We start from the raw sequence: 18204 nt of genomic DNA, 5'->3' as shown, positions 1-18204 counted from the left end.
CCACATGAACACACACATACGTGTGTCCGTGTACCTGCATACATGTGCGTGTGTGTAAGCATGAACACACACACACACACACACACACACACACACACACACACACAAACATACAGGAAAAATGACATCACTTTGAGTGACATTCAGGCCTACATCACACAGGACACAGGAGAGGAGGGGCTGGGAAACAAGAGGGTTCTAGGATGCTCCTGTTGGAAGATGCTTTCCAATGCAACCACTGGCACATGTGAGCAGTGTTTTCAGTACCACTTTGTAGACAGTAGATGAACATTTCAGGGCAGGGGCCCAGGGTCTCATGTAGCACAGGCTGGCCACAACCTCAATGAGTAGACAGGGATGACCTTGAACTGACTCCCTGCCTCCAGCTCCAGAGTGCAGGGATGCCAGGTACAGACTGTCACAAAAGGACACATGTGCATCCTTGTGGGAAACCTCTGGTCTCTCTGGTAGTTCAGAAAGCCTGCCCGTGTTAAAGGTCAAGGCGGTAAACAGCCCATGCTGCCAACATCCATGGAGAAGGTTCATCATGAGGGGAGCCGAGGGTGTGACTCTGGGTCAGTCCTTGCCTAGCATGCATGGAGCTGTGGTGCAATCCCCAGCATGGCTGAAAGCCAGATGTGATGGCACGTGCCTGTCATCCCAGCATGTAGGTGGATGACAGCTTCAAGGGCACCCACAGCCACACAGTCAGTCTGAGGGCAGTCTCTGAGCTACAGGAGACTGTGTGTCATCATGAACCATTGTCTTTGGGAACGGAATGCTGAGTCACCCCTCTGAGCAGCACACTTTGTCTTCAGGAAGGTTCCAGAAGAGATGACAGAGTACAGGGGACTTTATCCACCAGGGCACCTTTGGTGAAGCAAGAGTGGCTATTGTTAGTGCCTGGCATGGTGGTGCATGGCTGCAACCCCAGCATTCCAGAGGGGAAATGGGAGAAACAGAAATATAGCAAACTGGAGGCTATCCTGGGCTACAAGAACCCTGTCTCAAAAGGCTAAAGAAAGGAGAGCAAAGAGAAGCCAGCTGCCAACACCTGGGACCACAGAAAAGAGACTTTCCCAGAACAACTGAGGAAGATCCCTTAGAAACAATTTGCTCCTCACCCAGAGGCAGAAAGCAGTAGCCCAGGTTAGCCCAGCTCTGTAGAGCTGAAGTTGTGGTCCTTTGCCATGACAGCAAAGGAAAGACACACACAACACACCACAAAGGTCTTTTCTCACTCTGTATTTATAAAATGCTTCCAAAAGTAGAAAAATAGACATTTTGTGGAGTCTGAGGACCCACACACAATAAATACTTTTTAAAAAGTCATGAGTGGCTATAAATTAAGGCAGGGGCTTGGTGAGTCCGCACACGGAAGAATTCCAGCAGCTGGCAGGAGAGTCCAAAGTCAGGCACACTGGTCTCCACGGGCCACACACGGCAGGTCCCGGAGGAGCATGCGAAAGAGGTTGGAAGTGACAGAGATTTCCAGGCAGCCCGGGGTCTCCTGAAAGGACAGAGCTGGCTCAGGGGCTGCTGGGGCTCAGGGCTCCCAGGCTCTGCAGACCCCGGGTCTCCTCCCCAGACTCACCTTCTCCTGGGCCTCCCGGAGCCGGTGCAGCCAGCGGGAGAGGCGGTGGCTTGGGGGCCTGGGCTCTGCTGCAGGCTCAGGCTGAATCTGTGGACAGAGGAGGGGGCTGTGAGCCTACTGCTGCCACAGGGGAAGCCCCAGTGGCTGGAGGCACAGTGTGGAGGAGCCAGCGACCCAGGACTCACACAGGCCTGCAGCTGTGAGTGGATGTGTCTCAGGGTGTGAAGAGGCTGCTCCAGGATGGGGTACAAAGCAGAGTCAGTCACGTTCTCCAGGACCTGCAGTGTCAGGTGCAGCTCAGCCTCCAAGGCCTTGGGGCGCTCGTGGACCTGAGCAAGGAGACAGGAGAGAGGGCATGTGAGGACCTGGGGTGGGGGAGTCAAGGGAGATCGAGAAGGGGACAGGGCAGTGGACAGGGCAGGGGGACAGTGAGAGGGACAGGGCAGATGACAGATGAGGGGCTGCAGCCAATGTGCTCAGGTTGTGGACCCGTCATGGACTGTTAGTGAGGAAGAGAAAGGAGGGTGGAGCCCCCAACAGCACCCGGATGGACGGCCCACTGAGAGCAGGCTGTGTCTAGCCCCAGCTCACCTGCAGCAGCTTCAGGTCCCAGGCCTTGGGGAAGAGGCGGGAGCTGCACCTGACATCCTTGTTGAGCAGCCACTTTTCCTGGAGAGCAAAGGCACGGGTTAGCCCACATAGGAGGGTGAAGGTTAGACCATCGCAGAAGGGCTAGGGGTGGCCACAGCAGCAAAAGGAAAGCTCACTGCCAGGGAGACAGAGGCTCCTTCATGGCAGCAGTTATAGGTAGCGACTGCACTCAGAGCCAGAATAGGAGCGCAGTTGGGGGAGGGTGGAGGTCATCCTTGTGTGGGAGAGTCTGGGGTTAGCTCACTGAAAGCGTGGTGGGAACTAGCCCACTGCAGCAGGGGTGGCAGTCAACCCGCTGCAGGAACGGCTGAGGTTAGCCCACTCTAGCAAGAGTCAAAGTCAGCCCACTGTGCAAGTGTGGAGAGAACTTTCACACCAGTTAACATAGCATAAGGGGTTAAGCCCAGCAAAGGAGAGAGGTGGAGGCTAGCCCACCCAGGAGGGCAGAGGGAGACTCACTATGGCATCCGTGGCCTTCAGGAATGCCTCCCGCTCTTGAGGGGACAGAGACTTGAACCGGGCTATGTGACAGTCCTTTGCATCTGGTGGGAGCCTGGTCGGCCTGGGCACAGGAGCAGCGCGGGTTCCCGTCAGCACCGCGGCCAGCAGCAGCAGCAGCAGGAGCAGGCGGCCCCCAGCTGTTTCAGTGTGACAGAAGGACAGAGTGAGGGCTGGAGGAGGGGGCTGTGGACGCGCCCCCCGAGCACCAGTCTGGGGACTCACCAGGCTTCATGCTGCTCTCTGGGGTCTGTGAGGATCTGGGGATTCGGGTGAGCCCTCGAGGCTGTCCCTGGCTTCCTTGGTCTTGCTCGGTGTCTCTGGCCTGGGTCTTCCCGTGTGTGGCTCTCAGGCTTTCTCTGTCTCTCCACTGAGACATTGCCGCTGTAGTTGTGTGTGCTCAGCCATCCCAGCTCCATACTTGTATCGTCTCCTGGGCAGGCCCAGCTGATGTAGGAAAAGTGAAAACAAGGCTGGAGAATGACACCAGCCACCAGGAGAGCCCAGACTGGGGAAGCCCAGAGCAGGGCGGGGCTAGAGCAGGTGGGACATTAAAGTGAAAGAGAAAATGACAAGGGCCAAGAGCACCTGGACCAAGGTGAGTCATGAGCCTTCCCACAGGAAGCTGGGAACAGGGCAGCTTCAGGCCACAGGCTCCGGTCCTGGCTGATCGGGTCCTGTGGCTGATCTCTCTCTGAGGTGCAGGAAGTTACAGGTGTAGAACGACCTCCCTTCTGAGCAGTGTTCCACACAGGGAGCAGGAAGGATCCCCAAGAGCTGCCCAGGAGAGGCTCAGAGTCAGAGTACCCAAGACTCCAGCTCCTGTGGGTGGGAAGTGTGCAGGTGTCAAACTCACCCCGAAGTTACTCTCTTATTCTTTTTAGTCCCCAACCTGTTAGACTCTCTAATTGCATCCAGAGTTTGGGTCCCCACCCCACCCCTGTCCCTTTCTCCCGCTAGTTCTCCAGTTTCATGGCGTGTGTTGTTTTCTCCTCCTACCTCCCCCTGCCTCCCACAAAACTCTTTTTCCCCCTCAAGGTCTGCTTTCTAGTTTCAGGATGTGTGCTAGGCTCTCGTGGGAGCAGACTGTGGGGTGTCTCTTTCTTCGTCTGGGTCACCTCTTTTGGTTATGATAATACCCTGTCCGTTCATTTCCCTGAATATTTGAGAGTTTCATTTTTCTGAGTGAAATCCTGTTGTATAAGTTTCCCGTGATTTCAATGTTCGTGTTTGCTGGTGGACAGGTGGGATGGTCTCCCTTTTTTTTTTTTCTTTTTTGTTATTGTGACTGGAGCAGCTAAGACCGTGGGTGTGCAAACATCTCTGTGGTGGGGCTGAGAGCCTTTCGCCTTTTGTCCAGGTGTAGCAGAGCAGGGTCCTATGGTTTCCTTTTTCTGTTTTGTTTTTTCAGAAATCTCTGTGCTGATTTTTACTGTGGCTACACCGGATCACAGCCACAATCAGGAGCCACAGTAGATGTGTGGCTCCCATCCCCCACATTCTTGCCCACGTTTGTCATTTGTTTCCTTGATGTCCCCCTTCTGATGGAATCGCAGAGTAGCTACACTTTGTATTTCTCTGATGACTAAGGATATCAAATACTTACAGTGTTTATCCATTTATATTTGTCTGTGTTTCTTCTTTTCAGAACTGTTTGGTCAGCTCATCGGCTCATTTAGTGATTGGCAGGTGTTTTTTGCTTATTGGTTGCTTGTTCGAGATGGCCTCACTAGGTAGCCCTGGCTGGATTGGAACTCTCTGTGTAGACCAGGCTGGCCTCGAACTCACAGAGATCCACCTGTCTCTGCCTCCCCAGTGCTGGGATTAAAGGCGTGCACCTCTTCTGCCCAGCCAGACAGCAAGTTTAAAGCTAAGGTCTTTAATCCACTTTGAATAGATTTTGTGCAAGGTGAAGAATTTGCATCTGGTTTCTTTCTCTCTCGGGTGTGTTTCCAGTTTTGCCCGCATTTTGGGGGAGCATTTTCATTTTTCTACGCATTTTCTCTAAACTCTCCGAATATCAGTGCTTTGCTTACATGTATTCATGTGTACCATGTTTGAGCATGGTGGGCATCAGATCCCTTGGGTTTAGAATTACAGATGGGCCTGAGCCTCCATGTGGATGTTGGGAATTGAACCCAGATATTCCGAAGAACATCTTAGTGAGTTCCAGGAAGTGGAGGGGTTTATAGAGAGACCCTCTGAAAAAAACAAAACAAAACAAAACAAAAAACACCACCACCCCGAGACAGACAAAAGCACCCCACTTTCAATAGAGGTACTTATTTGTGCTTGTGGAAGTAAGATGAAACCATTTGGAAATCAGTTCTTTCTTTCTACCGTGGGGGGCTCAGGTATCAAACTCAGGTCCGGCAAGCCCTTTACATGTTGGTCTGTCTCTTCCAGCTCCCCAAACTTTCTGCTTAGGAACATGGTTGGCCAATGGGAGACAGACTGGCTTGTGACAAACATCTTCATTTGGGGGCTGGAAATATGATTCAAGGATTGAGAGCACTGGCTGCTCTTCCAGAGGACTGGGTTTCAATTTTCAGCTCCCACATGGCAGCTCACAACTGTAGGTATCTCCAGCTCCAGGGGATCTGATGCTCTCTTCTGGCCTCCATATGCCCTGCACATAAACAGTGCACAGACATGCAGGCCAAACATTCATATAAAAAAAACAAAAACAGAGGGGCGTTGGTGGTGCACAACTTTAATCCCAGCACTTGGGAGGCAGAGGCAGATGGATCTCTGTGAGTTCGAGACCTGCCTGGTCTACAAGAGCTAGTTCCAGGACAGCCTCCAAAACCACAGAGAAACCCTGTCTCGAACCCCCCCAAAAAATACCCAAACAAGCAAACAAACAAAAACACAAAAACAAATAAATCTTTAAAAACAAAACAAAAAAGGTCATCATTCATTCTCTAGGGATTTTATTCAGCTCCTACTAATGGTTGACACCGTCTGGGGTGCCTGGATAATAAAGCTTTAGAATGGGAACAACAAAAGTCCACGATAACATAAGCCACCTCTGGGCTTTTTCACCAGCCTGTAGCAGTGTTCTGCTGTATGGGGGAAGTGAGCCTACAGTCTGTGTTATGTCAAGTGCCAAAGATTATAAAGCAGGCAAACAGGGCGACATGATTCTCACCTTTAATTCCAACACCTGGGAGGCTGAGACAGGTAGATCTCTGAATTCAAAATCAGCCTGGCCTATAGGGCAAGTTCCAGGTAGCCAGGGTAATTACAAGAACTCCTGTCTCTGAATACAAAAACAAAACGAACCAAACCAATGGGCGGTGGTGGCACACACCTTTAGTCCCAGCACTCAGGAGGCGGAGGCAGGTGGATCTCTGAGTTTGAGACCAGCCTGGTCTACAGAGTGGGTTCCAGGACAGCCTCCAAAGCTACAGAGAAGCCCAGTCTCAAAAAAAAAAAAAAAAAATCAACAACAACAACAAAACTAACCAAACACAACAAAAAAGCCAACAACAATATGTGTGTGTGTGTGTGTGTGTGTGTGAGAAGAGAGAGAGAGAGAGAGAGAGAGAGAGAGAGGGAGAGAGAGAGAGAGAGAGAGAGAGAGAGAGAGAGAGAGGGGAAAGAAAATAGAGCAGGCAAAAGCATGGGTTCAGAAGGCCATTTTTATCGCTTTGATGCCTTCTGGGAAGACCATCGGGTGACCAGTCAAAACGGAAGGAGAGAAAGCCCAAAGAGGAACCTTCTAGACTAAGTCACAGGCCGCACACAGTGAAGATCTAGGCACCCCCTTTTGTGGAACACTTTCATGTCCACCTGTCAAGGAGGCTTTGTGTCATCATGGTTTTGAAAAGCCAAGGTCTTCTCAGATTGACTGTGGCTTGCCCACCTTTTCAAGGAAAAACAACTGCAGAGTCATAGAGAGCTGTCCAGACCTGCCCAGGGTCACATATCAAACACTAGAGCATGGCTGTGTTCTCTGTGAGCCACAGAGAAACCTTTGTGTCCCTCTCCTTCCTGTGTGGCTTGACATCGGAGAACTGGAGAAATCTGGAGAAAAGGAAACTGAGTTTTGACACCCCCACCCCTTCTTTCTCTCCTTCAAGATACCAGGAAGAGGTCAATAGTTCAACATCCTGGATGAGGGCTAGGGTGTGGCTCCCTGTTTGCCTAGAAGCTGCCCCAGAGAGGCCTGGGAGGTGGGGCTGACAGAAGAAACAAAGATTATAGGAAAATACGTTCATTTGCATATTTATGTATACCTACCAAGACCTTTAAGCACCCATCTGGAAGCTTTATATAAGTACTACTGCCGTGTTTCTAACCCCTTTGCTATGGAATTATTATTTTAATTATTATAGTTTATTAATTCTTTGAGATTGTATGCAAAATATCATAATGATATTTTACCCCAAGTGCTCCCAAACTCCTCCCAGAGTCACTCCCCACCTCTCCACTCCCAATTACTTCCCCTCTCTTTGTTTTTTTTTTTTTTGTTTTGTTGTTGTTTTTCCAGGTAGGGTTTCTCTATGTAGCCCTGGCTGTCCTGGAACTCACTCTGGCCTTGAACTTAGAGGCCCAGGTGGTGGTGGAACACTGTGAGATGGTTGTTCAAGTCCCAAAGCAGTCATGATCCACAGGTTGTGAACCTCTGTCTTAAAGGGTTATTTACTATTATATATGTTTAGCAGAACAGCATTATCAGGTTTACCCCTGGGGCCCATGGACTCTCCAATCCTGAGCTTTTTGGCAGGCATAAGTTTCCTCCTGTGGACAGATCTTAAATCCAATCAGAAGTGAGCTGGTTTCCACCATAATAGTCATGCCTATTTTTTTTTTTTTCTTGAGATAGGGTTTCTCTGTGTAGCTTTGGAGTCTATCCTGGCACTTGCTCTGGAGACCGGGCTGGCCTTGAACTCACAGAGATCCGTGTGCCTCTGCCTCCCGAGTGCTGGGATTAAAGGCATGCACCACCAACGCCTGGCGCCATTATTTCACCTATGGGTATACCTTGCCATGCTGGTCGTTATTGTAGCTAGCTTCAAGGCGAAGATCAGAAGAGCAAAGCAGCTGGCCACTAGCCCTCAACTCTAGCTTAGGCTGAAAGGGCTGACCCAGGCATGCGCTCTTCTCCAAGTCTCAAACTTCTGCCTCTCCTCGGCGTGGCTGGAGAATGAAGGCCTCTCTGAGACCTTGCTTCTGTCTTACATACTTCCCTAATGATGGGATTAAAGGTATGAGCTATAATTCTCTTTTAGACTGATTCACTCTTGTGTAGATCTGGGTGGTCTTGAACTTAGAGAGATCCCTCTGCCTCTTAATCCTGAGTCCTAGGATTAGAGGTGTGTACCACTGCCTCCTAGCTTCTGGCTGCTGGGATTAAAAGTGTGTGCCTGACTTCTATGGCCTGTGGCTGACTTTGCTTTTCTGAATCCTCAGTCAAATTTTAATAAATCCTAAATAATACATCACTACAATTCTCCTTTTTTGTCTAATACAAAAAGAAGGCTACAACTAACATAAGAAAGACTATACAAAATAAGTATATACAATATATACAGGCAACAAGTTCATCAACTAGCCTATTTGTACTTGACAAATTCAGAGAAAATATCTAGTTCCTTTACATTTGACAAGTTCAGAGAAAGTATCTAGTCCATTTGCATTTGACAATTCAGAGAAAATACTTCTTTATCTATCCTATCTTGGTGAGTCCAAAGTCTTGTACCTAATATACTTTCTATTCTAATTTGCATTAACATATTATCTTTTAATGTCTCCCACCCTTTTACACTTTACACATCTTTTAGTGAGTTTCTTTTCTGAGTCTGGTAAACTCAGAGTCTGTGAAAACTACAACTGTGACTATCTAGACTTCAACTCCCTCAGAGACCTGAGAAGGACACAATATTAACTGAGTAAACAGGAAATTCAATCAAGCAACTTCCAAAAAATGAGAGAAATGACAGAAACAGCTGGCTGCCTGGACAGTCACCCAAGTCCATATCATGCATGTAAGAATGATCAAATGACCATATCCAAAGTAAATAATGCAAAGAAAGTTGTTGAACAATTGCAATGTATTTTAATACTTGGAGACAGGGCAGCAAACAAACCCGCAGAAAATACACAAACTCAAACAAAATGTGTGTAGCATGCTGGGCGTCGGTGGCACATGCCTTTCATCCCAGCACTCGGGAGGCAGAGGCAGGCGGATCTCTGTGAGTTGGAGGCCAGCCTGGTCTCCAGAGAGAGTGCCAGGATAGGCTCCAAAGCTACACAGAGAAACCCTGTCTCGAAAAACCAAAACCAAACCAAACCAAACAAAAACAAAAACAATCAACAAGTGGTTGTCAGTGATATTGTGGCTATCATTACTAAATACCTTAGGGAATGGGGCCCCAAGGGTGAGGTCCAAGAATCTCAGATCCACAGAATGCCAAAGCAGGTGTGTGTGTGTGTGTGTGTGTGTGTGTGTGTGTGTGTGTGTGTGTGTGTGTGTGTTTGTGTGTGGCCCCGAATGTCCATATAGGTCCACATGCCTGTGTTTCAAGCCATCTGAGAATGTCTCCTAACCTTAGAAGTCATCTGTGGCCCTGGTGGCCGAGCTGGTGTCCTCCTGTTCAGTCCTGGAGCCGCTCTGCCACCTCATTGTAAGGACTCAGGCATTATGCTGGCCTGCCCCTGTCACCTGGCAGAATGCACTCAGGCAGTACCCTGGTCAGCCCAGGGTTCCATGCGTACTAGTCTGCACGCAGGTGCAAAGCACCCCATTAAAAGACAGACCGCCCCCCCACCCCCGCCCACTTAAGCTCTCTTTCTGGCTCTTCTCTCTCCGCTCTCCTGTCTTTCTGCGCCTTTCCAGCTCTCTTCCCGCTGTGCCCCTGGGGCAGACAGGACTTTTCCTGTCTCCCCCTTCTCTTCTGTTCTCTCTCTCCGTCTCTTTACCTCTTTTCTCTTTCCTTCCCCCTCCGTCCCCTTTCTAATAAAACTTCTCATTTAAGCTCTGTCTGCCTGGTGTGTTTGTCCCTCACCTAGGTCACCCTCGCCTGCCATGGACTCCGCCAAGGTCCCCCACGCCAGGACCCCCTAAAGCTTTATCCTAACACTACAATGACAGTCATCGTCTTCCCCTGGGAACTGTGCTCTCTTCTTTGGAGACAGCAGGGGGGTTCAGACACAGGGACCTGAGAGTACCACCAGCCTGAGGTCCCTAATAAGCGAATCGGGAGGTCAAAGATGATAGTGTCTTTGTGGCAGACAGGTCATGGATGGAGATGAAGGTATAAGGGCAGGACGGCTTTCCCCAGAAATTCCTTGCAGGTGCTCAACAGTCTACATAGCCTTGGTTCCTCTGTCCCACTGCACCTGACTGGTGTGTCCGTGAGGTCCAAGGGTGAGGTCCAAGAATCTCAGATCCACAGAATGCCAAAGCAGGTGTGTGTTGTGTGTGTGTGTGTGTGTGTGTGTGTGTGTGTGTGTGTGTGTGTGTGCGTGTGCGCCCCCGAATGTCCATATAGGTCCACATGCCTGTGTTTCAAGCCATCTGAGAAAGGAACCAAGGCTATAGAGACTGGTGTGTCCATATTGTATCCAGTCCCCCATCCCTGTTTTTAACCCACTCTGTCAGCTGCGCTCACAGCTTTCTGATTTTTCCACTGTCTTGGGGGACTTCCTCATGGGACCCGAAGCAAGTGAGGACACCGAAGCCTGAGCCTGGGCTCCTTATCTGCCCAAACATCCCAGTCCAAACCCAGCAGGTCTCCAGGACAGAGGTGCAAGGCAGGTGTGACTGCGAGAGGCCGAGCTGCAGGGCGGAGGGCTGGGCACTCAGGGCACCAGGCCTGGTGCACAGTGACACCAGTGCCCGTGAGAGCTTCAGAATACCGGCAGGAAGGGCCCGAATTGTGGGGACACACGCTAGGCAAAACAGTGAGGCCACCCACCCCAGCATTCCAAGGGTCCCTGTGGGAACCGAAGGAGAAGGAGCGCGGTTTCCTGCACAGCCCAGCGTTGCTTCCTCCTCCGGAACAAACAAGCGCCAGGTGACTCAGACTCCTCTTTGATTCTGGAGGGTTCTGCAGCCCCTGGCTTGGAACAGAGCAGCTGAGAATCACTCCAAGCTCCGCTGGCCAAGCGCAGCACCCCACGTGCAGCCAAGGTCATCAGGAGACAGGACATGGACTGGGTAGGTGCTGGGGCGACCCAGACAGGGGGAGTCTCCTGACTGGAGTTTTAGACCCTGAGATAAAAATACCTTCAGGCCACCTGGACACCCACCTCCTGGACAAAGGCCCAGGTTCGGGTGGAAAGGGCATCAGGATTTGAGTGTCACTAAAATGCTGTCTCACAGTGCTTAGATGATGCCAGTGCCCTGGGGTCCAGCTGCTGGGAGTGGAGGAAACCATAGCAACCAGTGTCACCCTAATGGGTCCATCACCTCAGTCTCCTCCCTCTTCCCACTGCAGGATTGGCCCCATCTTCTGCTCCTGAAGTCCAGAGCATCAGAGAGACCACAGCCAGGGCCCCTGAAAGCCAGCCCCCTCCCGCTGGGGACAAAGTATTGTTATAACTGGTTATGTCATATTTGGTTGATATCCCTAGGAGGCCTGTTCTTTTCTGAAGGGAAATGGAAGAGAAGTGGATCTGGGGGGAAGGGGAGACGGGAGGGGGACTGGAAGGGAAGGAGGGAGGGGCAGCTGTGTTTGGGATGTAAGAGAGAGGAATAAATAAAAAAAGAAAATCTAAACTTGATTTATTATTGTTTGTGGCCGTGTGTTAGCTATGTTGTGTGTGTGTGTGGGGGGGGCAACTCTATGGAGTCAGTTCTTACCTTTGTGTGAGTCTGGCCATTGAATTCAGGGCTTGAGCTGTCTTCTGACCACCACTTGTGCTTGGTGGCATTCCAGTACCCAGACTCTCACACCACACCACAAGCAAACAAATGTAGTAAAAATGAACTCAGAATATATGAGGGAACTAAACACAAAAGGCAAAGCTAGAACACTGCGAGACGATGACACAAGACGGGGCGGTGGTGGCTTTGCACACCTTTAATCCCAGCGCTAGGGAGACAGAGGCAGGGGCATCTCTGTGATGTCTATAGAGTGAGTTCCAGGCCATCAAAGGATACATAGTGAGACCCTGTCTCAAAACAACCAAGGAAATCAAACCACCCTGGGAGCAGGGACTAATGATGTAGCTCAGTTTTTGTTTGTTTGTTTGTTTTTTGAGACAGGGTTTCTCTGTGTAGCCCTGTCTGTCCTGGAACTCACTCTGTAGACCAGGCTGGCCTCAATCTCAGAGACTTCTGCCTGCCTCTGCATCCCAAGTGCTGGAATTAAAGGTTTATGCCACCACTGCTGGGCGTGGTTTAGTTGTTTGTATTTCCTGGCAAGCAGAAAACCAGAGGCTCAGTTCCCAGCACTCTATAAACTAGGTGTGGTGGCATTCCGAGGGTAGAGGTAGGAGAATCAAGAGTTCAAGGTTATCCTTGGCTACATAGCAAAGCTGGCCTGGGCTTCATGAGATGCTATCTCAAAGAAAAAAAAAAAAAAAGAAAGAAAAAGGTTTCACTCTGTGACCTTGGCTGTCCTGGAACTTGCTCTGTAGACCAGGCTGGTCTCGAACTCACAGAAATACACCTGTCTCTGCCTCCTGAGTGCTGGAATTAAAGGCGCAGTTTTGTTGTTGTTTTTGCCATCATGCCCAGTAAGAAAGGTAGTTAAGAGAGTGAAAACCCGAAATCCCTGCCTGCCTCTCCACTGAGAAGCAAGGTTTCAGGAAAACACCTGGGTCAGTTAGAGCCTGTGCTAACCGATAGTTACTAACAAATCTGTTAGAGTGACAGGAGGGACAGAAATGTGTATGGGACACATTCCCCTGACCTCTCTCATTTCCCACATGCCCAGGGCCATCAGAGGCTGGCTTTTGGCTTTCAATGGGTGCAGCTAAGTCACAGGGCCAGGGACAGAGGAGATAGGGTTCTCCTTGCAGAACCCCAAGTGACCTGTTCCTCACTCCTCCTCCCCAAGCTGAGCAATGACAGGACCCTGTTCCCAGCCTCAAGAGTTCCCGGTGTCCTTCCTGGCCCCATGCTGGCCCCAGGGCCTTGACTTCAACCTTATCATTTTCTTCTACTTGCCGACACTTCCAGAAATGCCATCCGTTCAAACTCATCTCCAATTATCCTAAATTGATCAGGCCATCTGTTTCCTGCTGGGTCCTAACCCATACACTATAATTAAAGCCATGGGAGAATGCAAAGACAGAAAAGGCAGGCTAGCAAATCGGAGACAGTAAGGATCCAATTTGGAAGTCATAGCTCACAGCCACGGGAAATGGGAAAGAAATAGTTACAAATTGTCAGAAATAGAATCACCTCCCTGAGCTGGCGATCCAAGACTGACTGCAGCTGTCCAGGCTGTAGGCTTTTCTGTGGATGGCACGCTTACAAGCCAATGTTGATAACCAGAGCTCACCCCCACAAGGAAGTACTCCGGGACTCCCTGCGGGCTGGAAAAACTCCCGCAGGGGAGATAAGTTAGATGTGAAGGAGGTGTTGGGACAGTAGAGTGCCCCGTCACTGTTTCAGATTTTTCTGTTTGTCGATCTTCATCCGATGAACACACACTGCTAATTTTATCAGGAAAAGTAGTAGTAGCTTTAATGTTTGAAATAAAACAGAGATGTTGAAATAGAGACAGAAACTTCTGTCAGGGTGTTTATACGCAAGAGAGGAGGGGGGTGGAAGGATACATAGGGAGAGACAGACAGGGATAGAGAAGGAGACAAAAAGGAAGTCTATATATGCAGGAACCTCAGGATGAAGTAGAGAGAGTTAGAAATAAAGGTTTGGGGGCTGTAGCAGCGTTAAGAAAACAAAAACATTGTTATCTTTTCCAGAGCTGGAGATGGAACTCAGAGCTTTGCACCTGCCAGGCAAGACCTAGATCCCTGAACCTCATCCTCAGCCCCTCAAGATGGGTTAAAGCAAGCCCTCTACCACTGAGCCACACCCCAGCCCCTCACTGGGGGATTCCAGGCAGGGGCTCTACCACTGAGCCACACCCCCAGCCCCTCACTGGGGGATTCTAGGCAGGAACTCTACCACTAAGCCACACCCCCAACCCCTCACTGGGGGATTCTAGGCAGGGGCTCTACCACTGAGCCACACCCCCAGCCCCTCACTGGGGGATTCTAGGCAGGAACTCTACCACTAAGCCACACCCCCAACCCCTCACTGGGGGATTCTAGGCAGGGGCTCTACCACTGAGCCACACCCAAGCCCCTGGCACATAGAGAAACCTGTGTATACAGGAAAAATCTGTTTATGTTTTAGGGGCTCACTTTTCCACCTATAGAATTGGTTATGCTGGGACCTCGCTTTTGGAAGTTTTCTGACAATGAATATATACTGATCTGCATGCATCCAATAGGTAGAGCTTGGTGGACAGTGACTTCTATTAGAAGGGCTGATTACAGTTATGATAAACGGAAGGACACAGGCTGAGGCAAAGACAGACAGACTCGAGGAGAAGCAGGGTTTGTTTTCTGAGGGTTGAGCAGCTGCCTACCTGGCACAGGGTTACTGGTTCGTAAAGTTCTCACAAGCTGACTGACATCACATGGGGCCCGGGGCCAAGCCAGAGATGATAATCTGTAAAGGTTATTCCAGTTAGGGGAACCTAGCTGTGAACTGTTTCTCATCTAGGCCCATAAAAGCCACCACAGACCATCCAGATACCATTGGCCAGTGTGGGCAGCACTCTACACACCACCCAGGGGACAGTGGGGGACAGGCCCTGCTGCAGCAGCAGACATTGTATGCACAGTGCAGGTGAGAAGAGATGCCGGGTGAGAGGAGGCTGCCGGGGTCCAGACAGTCTCCGTCCCTCTGTGTGTCCATCACTTGACCATCTGTGGATCCAGAGTCTTAGCCAACCTAAGATTGTCTCTAAGGGAAGGGCACTGACATGCTGGGGCCCTGGCCTTAGTCTCTGATGGCATAGCCCCCTGTGAGAGCAGAAATGGGACCGTATAGTGGCAGAGCTGGGGTCGGGTGTCCTGTGGACGATCCCATCAGGGTGACACTAGGTGTTAACACCTCTTCCACAATCAGAAGTGGGACCCTAGGGCTCTGGTGGCCGGGCAGTGGTGGCACATGCCTTTAGTCCCAGCACTCGGGAGGCAGAGACAGGAGGATCTCTGAGTTCAAGGTCTACATAATGAGTGCTAGAACAGCCAGGGCTACCCTTTGTGAGACAGGGTTTCTCACAAAAGAAAACAAAACAAAAGCAAAAAAAAGAAACAGCATTGCTGGGGCATATCCACTCAGAGACAAACAACTGAATTTTTGATAAAATGTTTCTAAATGAAGGCTTTCTTCACACAAATTGCTTATGGAGAGAATCAAAGCGTAGTATTTTGAAGCTGGGTGCAGGAGGTTCATGAATTTGAGTCCAGCCTGGACTACAAAGTGAGTTCCAGGTTAACCTGGGCTATCAGAGCTAGCCATGAACTGTTCACATAGATGCATATCTTTAAAAAATTTAAATGTATTTAACTTTATTTTATGTGCATTTGTGCGAAGGTATCAGATCCTCTGGAACTGGGGTAACAGACAGTTGTGAGCTGCCATGTGGGTGCTGAGAATTGAACCCAGGTTCTTGGAAAGAGCAACCAGTGCTCTTAACCACTAAGCCATCTCTCCAGACCAAGATGCATATCACAAAATACCTGTGAAATTAGCACATGTAAGCATCTTAAGAAATGGAGAAATCAGGAGTGAAGAGATGACTCCATGGCTAAGAGCACTAAAGACCTGGGTTTGGTTCCCAGCACCCACACGTTGGCTCACAACCACCTATAACTTCAAATTCAGGCCTCCCAGGCTGTCCTCTGTTTCTCTTGGGTGTCAGGCAATAATCCACATACATACATACATACATACATACATACATACATACATACATGAAACACACTGCCACTCAAAAAATAAAATAATCTTAAAAAACAAAACTCCATGAGAAATGGCTTTGCTAGTCCTTCCAGGGTGGGTTCTTGTCACACACATCTTCATTGAGATCCTGGTCACACCTGTCTCAGAGCAGATCTTCCTAGCCACGGGGGCAGAGGCAGGAAAATCAGAAACTCAAGGTCACCCTCATCTACAACTGCAGGCCAGCCTGGGCTACATAGAGAGAACTTGTTCCTCCCCTTTCCCAAAAAATAAGGCTGAGGAGAGGATGGATGAAGAAAAAACTAAAACAAAAAAACCCTCTGGACTCCACCAGAAAACATCAGATCTGATGAATGCTTTCACCAACAGTGTAGGACGCAAACACAACCTTCAGGCCCCAGTAGCTGTTATGGAGCTGAAGCTACACCCAGCATCAATTGATGGAGCCTTACCTACCGTGCATGAAGCCCTGGGTTCAATTCCCAGAACAGCATAAACGGGGCATAGTGGAGCATACCTTGTAATCCCAGCCTTCAGACAGAGGCAGGAGTAGCAGACGCAAAGGTCATCGACACTTTGATTTGAAGTCTAGCCTGGCTGCACAAGACCTTGTCTCAAACAAAACAAGACAATCAGTAGGGTTTTGGGTTTTTTTTAATGCCAATAATGAATTTGCTGAGAACAATTAGGACAAATTTTCCATTCACATTGGTTTTAATGAAATAAATAAATAAATAAATAAATAAATAAATAAATAAGAAGCAGAGAGTGATAGGAAAGCATTTGATCCAGGTATGAAATTGTCAATGAACAAAATCTACTAACAACAACAAAAAAATAAGTAAGCAACGGTAACGTAGCAAAAAATCTGGTCAGGGAAGTGAAGCCTCTCTACATTGAAAACTCAGAGGCTCTTAAACAAGAAACTGAGGATGATGGTAGATGACAAAAAGACATCTCTTCCAGGTTCATGAACTCACAGAATCAATACTGGGAAAATGACCCTATTACCATAAGTAATCCATATATGCACTACAAGCCCCATCAGAATTCCAATGATAAAGCAGGACATGGCGGTAGCGCACACCTTTCATCCCAGCACTGGGGAGGCAGAGGCAGGTGGATTGCTGTAAGTGCGAGGCCAGTCTGGCCTCAGAGAGTGTTCCAGGACAGCCAGGGCTACACAAAGAAACCCTGTCTCAAAAAACAAAACAAAAAACAAAAACAAAAACAAAACAATGACTTTCTTCACAGAACTAGAGTAAAACAATCCTAAAATTCAAATGGGAACAAAAGACCACAAAGAGTCTAAGCACTCCTGGATTATATATATATATATATATATATATATATATATAGATATAGATATAGATATAGATATAGATATAGATATAGATATAGATATAGATATATATCTGTAGTGACAGAGACTGCATGGTGATGTCCCCGAACCCAGATATGTAGACTAATGGAACAGAACAGAAGACACTGAAATGAACTTGTGGTCATCTGACTACAAAGCCGGGCATTGGTGGTGCACACCTTTAATCCCAGCACTGGGGAGCCAGAGGGAGGTGGATCTCTGTGAGTTTGAGACCAGCCTGGTCTACAAGATTAGTTCCAGGACAGCCTCCAAAGCCACAGAGAAACCCTGTCTTGAAAAACAAACAAACAGACAGACAAACAAAAAATAGGCTCCATGGGCTCACCAGGGAGTGGTGGTGTGGTCTTGTTGGAGGAATTGTGTCACTGGGGGTGGGGTTTGGGGTTCCAAACGCTCAAGCCAGGCAGAGTCTCACTCTCTCCCTGCTGCCTGCTCATCCTGACCTAGAGCTCTCCGTTTCTTCTCCCACCCTGTATGTGGAATTTTCTGTCCCTCCAGCCAGCTCCCAAATAACCACTTATGAAGACATGTTATTAATGGTAAAATTCAGCTGATAACTTAGGCTTGTTACTAACTAGCTCCTGTTTTGTATTGTGTTTTTTGTTTGTTTTTGAGACAGCTTTTCTGTGTAGCTTTGGAGGCTGTCCTGGTCTTGAGGACAGGCTGGTCTTGAACTCACAGAGAACCACCAGCCTCTGCCTCCAGAGGGCTGGGATTAAAGGCGTGAGCCACCAACGTCTAGCCCAGGGAACTAGCTCTTACAACTTAAATTAACCCATATTTTTTAAATCCATGTACAACCACGTGGCTCACGGCTTGTTACCTTCCTATCTTGTACACTACCTGTTCCTCTGTTTGTGGGTGTTGACCCCACCCTTCTTCATCCCAGAGTTCTCTCCCTGTCCACAAGTCGTACCTGACTCCTTCCTGCCTAGCTATGGCCATTTAACTCCTTATTAAACCAATAAGGGTAACACATCTTCAAAGTATACAAAAAGATTGTTCCACAACACACACCATGTGTGCCCTCGGGTTACCACGATTCCCAACATGATGAAAATGGGTTAAACCTCTGAACTGTGAGCCAGACAGCCCTAACTGTTTTCCTGTTTAAGAGTGGCTGTGGTCATGGTGTCT

At 49.0% G+C, this 18204-nt stretch overlaps 1 protein-coding gene across 1 annotated transcript; it reads right to left on the bottom strand.

The window, feature by feature from the left end:
- Positions 1-1230: 1230 nt before the first annotated feature.
- On the bottom strand, positions 1231-3822 carry LOC113837221 (interferon lambda-2-like). Its single transcript, XM_027430609.2, has 7 exons — positions 3332-3822; positions 2969-3190; positions 2705-2883; positions 2186-2263; positions 1780-1923; positions 1595-1681; positions 1231-1510 (listed from the first exon to the last, which is right to left on the bottom strand). The coding sequence occupies exons 2-7, from the start codon at positions 3120-3122 to the stop codon at positions 1412-1414; spliced, it is 741 nt and encodes a 246-aa protein (XP_027286410.2). The 5' UTR covers positions 3123-3190; positions 3332-3822; the 3' UTR covers positions 1231-1411.
- Positions 3823-18204: the final 14382 nt, after the last annotated feature.

The sequence above is a fragment of the Cricetulus griseus genome, chromosome 9 (genome assembly GCF_003668045.3).
Source record: "Cricetulus griseus strain 17A/GY chromosome 9, alternate assembly CriGri-PICRH-1.0, whole genome shotgun sequence".
In the NCBI taxonomy this organism is placed as follows: domain Eukaryota; kingdom Metazoa; phylum Chordata; class Mammalia; order Rodentia; family Cricetidae; genus Cricetulus; species Cricetulus griseus.
This window is presented reverse-complemented; position numbering and strand designations above follow the sequence as displayed.